The following is a 7,786-nucleotide window of genomic DNA, read 5'->3' as shown; positions in this document are numbered from 1 at the left end:
CTGCTCAGCAGTGTCTCCCTTCCACCAGAGCAAGAAGCCACGAGGCCTCCCACCTGGTTCCAGCCTGCACTCTGCCCTCCCAACACAAACCTGTCCCCCTGGGATGCCTCTCCCCCAAATCAGGACGGGGGGGCCAACCTGGGGAAAGAGGATGTGCCACCCGTCCACAGCCCTGCCCGGCCCATCCCCCCACAGGGCACAGCAGGTGGTGGCATCTGGAACAGGGGCCCACCTCTCCCACCCCAAGCACACCAGCCCAGCAGTGCCCGAGCTTGCGGCACACACTTGGAGACACGCACACTCCCGGCCCCAGGAGGAACCACGGCCATCCCCAGCTGCGGTGCGCTTTATTACCACTGGCATCATTAGGACGACGGTGGGAACACAGGAAGACAGCACTCATTTCCAAACTGCCACAGCGGGCAGGTGCGTGCGAGCAAACGCAACCTCCCGCCAAACTCCGAGCTCCAACGACTGCCCTCAGGGTGACCTGGAGCCAGCCCCCAGGGGCAGAGCAGAGGGAGACCTGGGGGCAGGCGGCTGGGCTGGCCCCGGGAGGGAGGACCCCACCTAGCAGGTTCCGCCCAAAATACATCTACACACCTCTGCTACACGCCCCCACACAGTTAGTGTCTTAAATATATATATATGTATTTCATCTGACCTGTGTCGGTTATCAAGTTAAAAACTGACCACTTCTCTTTACATTAACTTCACAGTAACTGTTTCCAGAAGACAATGAATCCAGTGTTGATAGCTCAGGGCTTCCTGCCCCAGGAAAGTAAGTTTCTTCCCCATGGAAACCCCATGGGGAAAACCAGGGCTGCTGCCACATCTCCAGGGATGGGCGGCACGGCTGCCACGGCTGCCAAATTGGCTGGGACCTTGCCATATGTTGGACACACACGCACACACACGGACACCCGATCGTGCCAAGCCTGAGGTCCCAGCAGCCCTTCTGGAGGTGGGGTGTCCCCTTCACCCAGTGCTCTCTGTGGTCCGCAGGCAGCCCAGGGCCTCTGAGCCCCGAGTATCACCAAAAGGCGCTGTGCCATGAGGCTGGCCACATGCCCACCAGGAGAGTGAGGCGCGCAGGGAGACGAGCCGTCTGTCCACCTGCTGCAAAGGCCAGTGGTCCCTTCACTCCAGACAGGGCAGAGGAATAAATATGACATCAAGTGTTGTCAGGAGGAGAGATAATAACTTAAACTTGGTGGACTCTGTCCTCAGTGCCACTTCCAGTTAAAGCAGAAATAGCCCCCATGGTCTGAGGAATCCAGGAGTCCCAGTGGTTCTGCCACCTGCAGGACCCGTGGAAGCTGGGCAGCCCCCCTGTGCCCACCCCTTGGCCACAACTACTGAGGTTCCAGCAGTGGGATGTGCCCAGTGAGCAGGCGGGCAAGGAGGGTGACCGAGCCAACTGCATGTGCGGCAGCCCTGCAGGGTCCAGGAGAGCCAGCCTCCCAAGGCTGTGGGTGAAGAGGGGGGCTGGGACCCCAGGCAAGCAGCCGCCTGCCCTCCCCGTCCCCTTTCTCGACGATGGCCACTTTCACCCTCACCCCACTGTAAGGCAGGGAGAGCCTGCGAACAATACTGCTGGTAAAGAGAGCAGCCTCTGGCTCCCTGCTTGGCGCTCTGGAAATGACCAGCAGCTCCACAGAGACCCCGAACAGGAGAAGGACCCTGAGGGTGAGGTCCACCATGGCCCAGCTGTAGCCTGTGGTACTCCAGGCAGATGGCTGCATTCTCAGGCCCCCTTGGCTCACCCTGGGGACCCTGAGGCGCCCTGGACCCTGTGTGCAGGCGGGGAAGTAGCACAACCCATTGCCCACAGGCAGACATCTGGCAACCTCGGGGAGGCTCTTTCTGCATCTAGAGAATCATTTCCAAATCCCGACTTTCTTTGCTCCGAGTTACAGTGCGGTCAGGATCAAAAGCTCCAGGACACCCACCTCCCACCCCAGGGCTGGTAACTCCGGAGCCACTCAGCTTCTGGCTGGCTCTGCTCCTGCCACGCCGGGGTCCCCACGGGGGGCTGCACCCCTCTGCAACACCAGCGGTGCGCTGATGGCCCCTGCTGGCACTCAGAGTGCCCGGGGCCTCCCCCGCACGGCTGCTGCTGCCACCCAGCAGGAGTGACCCGTTCTGTCCAAGCCCCGTCAGGGACTCACACCAAGGCCTCCGGCGACGTGTGCATCCTTCACCACGTGTGGGGCCAGGCTCAGAAGGGGACCCCTGAGTGTGCAAGTGAGGTGGTCTGGGAAGCTCCAGAGGGAGGACAAATGTGCTGCCTTGCCCCGAGAAGCCTGGGCCCATGCTTGTGGGCCCTTCCGACACCCCTTGGAACTGGCAAGAGGGGACAGAGAGGAAGACAGCGTCAGGTGAGGGCACAGCCTGGGGACAGGAGTGAGTTGGAGAGTAGGCATGGAGGAGGGCTGCCCGTGTCCCTCGGGGTCACCGGGTCGGGGCCACGTTCCAGGGGCAGCAGGATTCTTTCTGGTGGGCAAGCCCAGCCTCAGGGGCTTCCACCAGGCTGAGCGCCCAGTCCCTTGCTCTCCATCCCAGTGCCCCTCTGGGGAGGTCCCGCCCCTCCCTTCCATCCTCAGCCCCACAGGGACGCGTCACACCAGCAGGGACTTGACCAGGCCACAGTGGAACTTGCGGACGTGGCGGTAAAGGTCCCCGGACTGCGTGAAACGGCGCTCACACCAGCGGCAGGCATGCGGCTTCTCACGGGTGTGCACCACGGCGTGGCGGCTCAGGTTGTGGGAGTACTGGAAGCTCTTGCCGCACTGCACACACGTGTAGGGCTTCTCGCCAGAGTGTGTGCGCTCGTGCCTCTTCAGCGTGTACGTGCAGGAGAAGGTCTTTCCACAGAGCGGGCAAGTGGGCACGGCGCCGTCGGGTGAGACTCGGGCCCGGGTGCCATCCCGCTCGCGGAAGTGGCCGCTGAGGTGCAGCTGCAGCACGTGGGCGCTGGGGAACAGCCTGCTGCACAGCGGGCAGAGGCAGAGGTGCCCGGCAGGCCCCAGCTCCGCCCTGCTTGCTCCCCGCTGGGCATCCAGCTCCAGCTGCCCGCTGTCCGCCATGCCGACAGGCAGCGGCTCCAGGCCCCCTGCCTGGCACTCAGCTGCAGGAACACAGGGTGGCTGCAGGGGGCTGTGGGGGCTCTGAGGGCTGCTGCTGTCCTCCCGTTCTGACACTGAGTCCGGCTCATCCTTCACTAGTTGCTGGGCCCCTGGCTGCATCCGGCCGCAGGGGGGTGTCTGGAGGACGAAGGGTGGGTGGACCAGCTCTGGCCTCGGGCTGGGCTTCACTGACAGGTCCAGGGCCAGGTCTGACTCTCCTGGGGCCTGCCAGGGAGGAGGTCCCAGTGCTCGTGGAGGGAGGGCTGCTTTGACCCCAGCCTGGGGGAGCCTGGCCTTCTGGGCAGCTGGGCAGAGCTCTGGCGTCCAGGTGGGCAGGGAGTATGGGGACTGGCCAGGCGGCTCTGCTCCAGGGGCGGGCGTCTCCGGCTGCAGCGCGTGGTCCTTCTCCCTGAGCCTGCCCTTGCAGACCTTGACGATGTCGTACATGTGCAGGTAGCTGGCGGCAGCCAGGACGTCCTCGACCGGCAGGCTGCGCAAGTCCAGGCGGCCCTCATACATGAAGTTCAGCAGACGGCCGAAGGCGGGCGCCGTGACAATGTCGCCGTTGAGCCGCACCGTGTCGCGGCTGCCCGCGGGCCGGTCCCTATAGAAGAGATGGAAGTAGACGCTGCACGCGGCCAGCACGGCGCGGTGGGCCGGGAAGCGCGCGTCGCCCACCAGCACGGTGCAGTCGCACAGGAAGCCCAGCTCGCGCTGCTGCCTCAGGCGGCCCAGCAGCCGCCCGCCGTGCTCCGGGAACTCCATGCCGCCGCCGTCATCACCTGGGCATAGACGGGACGCCCGTGAGCGCGCCTGGAGACGCCGCGGCCGCCGTTCACCCCCGGCCGCCCGACGCGCCCTTCCCGGGGGCAGGCAGGGCGCAGAGAGGGGCGCGCGGCGCTGTGCGTAACCGCCCGTCCCGAGCCGCCCTGGGCACCTGCCTCGAGCAGGAAAAACTCGATCGAAAGTAAACAGAAGCCGCTGCCGCGGGGGCGGGTCCCGGGGCGCGGGCAGAGGGGGCCAGAGCAGCGAGAACCTGCGCTTGCCTCCGCCCGGGGAGCCCCTCCCTGCCCGGGCGCCCCTGAACTTCACTCTCGGGCTGCCGCCCGCCGCGTCCCCCGACGCCGGAGTCGCCGCCGCCTCCGGCCCGCGCCTCCACGCCGCCTCCAGCTGCCGCCCGGCCCGCCAGATGCCGCCGCCGCCGCTGCGGGCCCCATTTATGGCAGCGCGGCCGCGGGGAGCGGGCCAGCGAGCGGGGCGGGCAGAGCCAGGCGCCCGCCCCCCGCGCTCACCTCCGCCGCCCGGAGCTCCTCTCCGGCCGCCGCTCGCGCCGCGCGCCCTCCCCAGTGTGGTACCGGCGCGCGCGGAGCTACGGGCAGCGCGCCCCGGCGGGGAGGGCGCGGGGACGGGGAGGGAGCCGGGCGGGGCGCGCTCCAACTTGGTCGGCCCGGCACCGCCCGCCGCTCGCCCCGCCCCGGAGAGAGCGAAACTCGGGGCGGGGGCTGGAGGGGGCGGGCCGAGGCGACTTCCCGGAGCGACGGAACCGCTGAGGTCACTCTCGCCGCCCCTTCCCTGTCCGCCCCGCCCGGCCGGGCCCCGCGCGCCACCAGCTGGGGCGCTGGGGTGGGAGCGGATGCGGGGCGCGGCGGGGAAGGGGGCTGTCTCGCGATACTTGCCGCCTCGGCTTCGGTGTCCCCCCCACGGGGTGCCAACTGCGCCCGTCTGCTAAGGGACCCTTTCTGAAGACCAGCTCCTTTCCCGGCCCGCGCTGGGGCAGTCACCTGAGGGCTCAGCCGGGATCACGGCCTCCTCGCGGGGCGCTGGCCCTGGGATGGAAGAGGGGCACATGAGGGGAAAGTCATAAATTTTGAAGATGTGACACTCCCTTCTTGGTTGAAAGCCTCTTCTTAATTTAAGTTAATTTAGATGGGGCCCTCTTCCAAACACACAAGCTGGATCTCGACCTTGGAGTCCAGAACAGGGCACTCTCACCCTCTCAGCAGACCCTAGCTCAGTGTTTGCTGGGGTCCAGGCATACGGAGCTGAGTGCCGGAGAGGCCCCGGGACAGGGCACATCCCAGCAGACGTGGCAGGGCGCGGGGGATAAACGCTGTGATAGAGGGGGGCCAAGCACCACCAGAGCCCAGAGCAGGTGGGAAAGGATTCAAGGAGGGGGAAGACACTGTGAGGGGCCAGGTTGGCAAGCTGGGGACAGGGTATTTCAGGTGCCAGAGCACCGTGAAGATGGGAGGGGACAGGTAGGTCTGCAGGGAGATGCACACAGCCCAAGAGACATGGAAGGCAATCATCTTGGAGAAGCTGGGGCCCCCAAGGTGGGTATCTGGCTGGCTGCAGTCTTTTCCCAGGGACACAAGGAATGGTGCTGCCCTGGATGGAGCAGGACTGCGGCCCTCTGGACCATTGCTTGCTGTACCTTCCCGACAGTCCCGTTAGTTAGAAGCCCTTGCTACTACACCTGCGTTGGTGGGGCAGGTTAGGTAAGGTGCTTAGCACACAGCAGGCACTAAGTCGCTGAACCAGGATTCCAAGCCCAGCAGGCTCCTGAACTCCCACCTGCACTGTCGGGCAGCCCTGGAGATGCAGGACGGGCTGGGGAGGGGGAGCCCCAGCCAGGAGCAGAAAGGAGACCTTGATTAGGGGGCGGGGGTGGGGGTGGCACTGGGGGAGGGCCTGGATGACACAGGATGGGACAACAGTAGGCCAGGTGTACGTGGGCAGAGGAAGCTGCAAGAGGAGTGGGGAGCCCTCCAGCCGTGCTCCTTGACGCTCCCGAGGTGTAAGTGTGAGATGGTGGAGGGGCAGCCGTCCAGGGGTCCTGGTCAGACCTGGTGGGCTGGGGGCCTGAGGAGTGGCCCCAGGCCCTGGAGCCCACCACAATTAGGATCTAAAGTCTGTAAGAAGGAAAGCCGCGTTCTTGCCCTAGAAAAGTATTCCTTGTTTGTCTGAAATTTAAATTTGACTGGGTATCCTGTATTTTTTGCTTCTTAATAAACCTGGCAACTTCAGTGTGGAGCTCTGGACTCACCCTGCACCCAGCCACTGAGACATCCCTGGCTACTGCTGCCCTTCCTCTTGGGATCCCTTCTGAGAAGGGCCACCCCTCCACCCCCTCGCCAGTCCCCAGCAGGAGGAGCTGACTTCGAGTCCGGTCAGAGTGAACCCAGAGGTCTTGCCAGCGTCAGAGCTCTGCCCCTGCCCCCTCCCAACCTCGGGCATGACCCTTAACCTCCTTGAACCTTAATATCCTCATCTGCAAAATGGGCAGATTCACCGCAGGGCCTGGCCCAAAGCAAGACCTCGGGGTCTCAGGCAGCAGTCCCCTGGCTCTTCCCACTCCTGTCTCTGCTCCACCAGCCCCCCGAGAGTGGTTTTTCCTGACCACCCTGCCAAGGTCCCGCGAGCCCATGTTCTCCATTCCTCATCCTTCTCCAGAGCATGCCCCGTGCCATGTGCCCATGCCATTCACGGCTCCCCCGCAGTACTCTTGGGGCTAAGGAGCCGGCTGGGCACAAAGTGGGGTTTAGTCAATGTCTCTTGCATGAATGCATGGTGTGGCTTCTGTGAGGGACATCCACTGGGTGCTGCCATCTGAATTCCCACTGCTCTGTGGCACCACATGTGCCCATTGCAGCCTCCCTGGGCAGGACCTTGAGCCTGCAGAGGCCAGCCTTGCTGGGGCTCTGGGCCAACAGCTCCCCCCACAGGCTGCTGGCGGGGAGTGAGGCCTGGGCTAGGCAGAGTCCCTGCCTGGCTGGTGGGACAAAGTGCTCCTTGGGGGCCAGACAGAGGCTGAAGCAAGTTAGCACACTGCCTGCAAGAGCCTGGGGCTGGGGCTGGGAGGCCGGCCCAGGTAGGGACAGGCTAGGGGAGGCACGTCACTGGGGGAGGGGACAGTGGGAGAGAGGCCCCTGTACCTCTCAGGTCGGAAGGTCTGAGTAAGTCCTGTCTCTGTACCTGCTCCCCCAGGAGGGGCTGTCCCAGGCAGCCCTGAGATGGCACTCAGGAGCCGGCCATCCCTCGGCCCTCGGCTCCCCTCTCTGGCCCTGTGTGGTCTCAGCCACAGGGATGACAGGAGGCTGTCGCAGTGGTGCGGGCAGAGCCTTCCCGGATGCAGCCGACCAGGCGGCCATCTGGCCTGGGAGCTGCCCGGAGGCCCCGCCCTGCAGCTGCTGCAGAGACTAGGCAGCCCGGGGCAATGGCCCACAAGTCCTGCTCGAAGGCCGGCAGCTGCAGGAGGTGACAGGCTAGAGGCGCCTGTGCCCTGGGAGGGGGCAGGCGCCCACCCTCCTCAGGGGCCAGTGCAGCAATTTTTGTTGGAAACATCTGGCCAAGGGGGTCCCCAGAAGCTGCAGCAGTGGCCAGGGCGAGCTGATGCGCTGGGTCCTCTCCTTGCCATTCTGTCTAGGGGGGCGAGGGGGGTGTTCTGGAGGAGAGGGGCTCTGCTTTCTCCCCGGGAGGCCGGAGGAGGAGGGCGCTGGCTCTGTGCGCAGGAATAACCCAGTCACTGAGCTGGCTTCCGCGCAGACAGGACTGGCGCTGCGTGGATGGGGCGTGGGGCTCACAGCAGGTCACGGGCACTGTGGGGGCGCTAGAGCTTGGTATGGAGTAGGCAGGAGGCCTCCTGGAGACGGGCCAGC

General features: G+C 65.3%; 1 protein-coding gene across 2 annotated transcripts; it reads right to left on the bottom strand.

Annotated features, from left to right (window-relative positions):
* Positions 1–330: 330 nt before the first annotated feature.
* Positions 331–4,614, bottom strand: ZBTB42 (zinc finger and BTB domain containing 42). 2 transcript variants are annotated; one of them, XM_023628573.2, is made up of 2 exons: positions 4,421–4,614; positions 331–3,910 (listed from the first exon to the last, which is right to left on the bottom strand). In XM_023628573.2, the coding sequence occupies exon 2, from the start codon at positions 3,891–3,893 to the stop codon at positions 2,622–2,624; it is 1,272 nt and encodes a 423-aa protein (XP_023484341.1). In that variant the 5' UTR covers positions 3,894–3,910; positions 4,421–4,614; the 3' UTR covers positions 331–2,621. The 2 variants fall into 2 exon arrangements, with proteins under 2 accessions (XP_023484341.1, XP_023484342.1); XM_023628574.2 differs by having other exon boundaries at positions 331–3,732; positions 4,421–4,553.
* Between the last annotated feature and the right edge of the window lie 3,172 nt (positions 4,615–7,786).

The sequence above is a fragment of the Equus caballus genome, chromosome 24 (genome assembly GCF_041296265.1).
Source record: "Equus caballus isolate H_3958 breed thoroughbred chromosome 24, TB-T2T, whole genome shotgun sequence".
In the NCBI taxonomy this organism is placed as follows: domain Eukaryota; kingdom Metazoa; phylum Chordata; class Mammalia; order Perissodactyla; family Equidae; genus Equus; species Equus caballus.
This window is presented reverse-complemented; position numbering and strand designations above follow the sequence as displayed.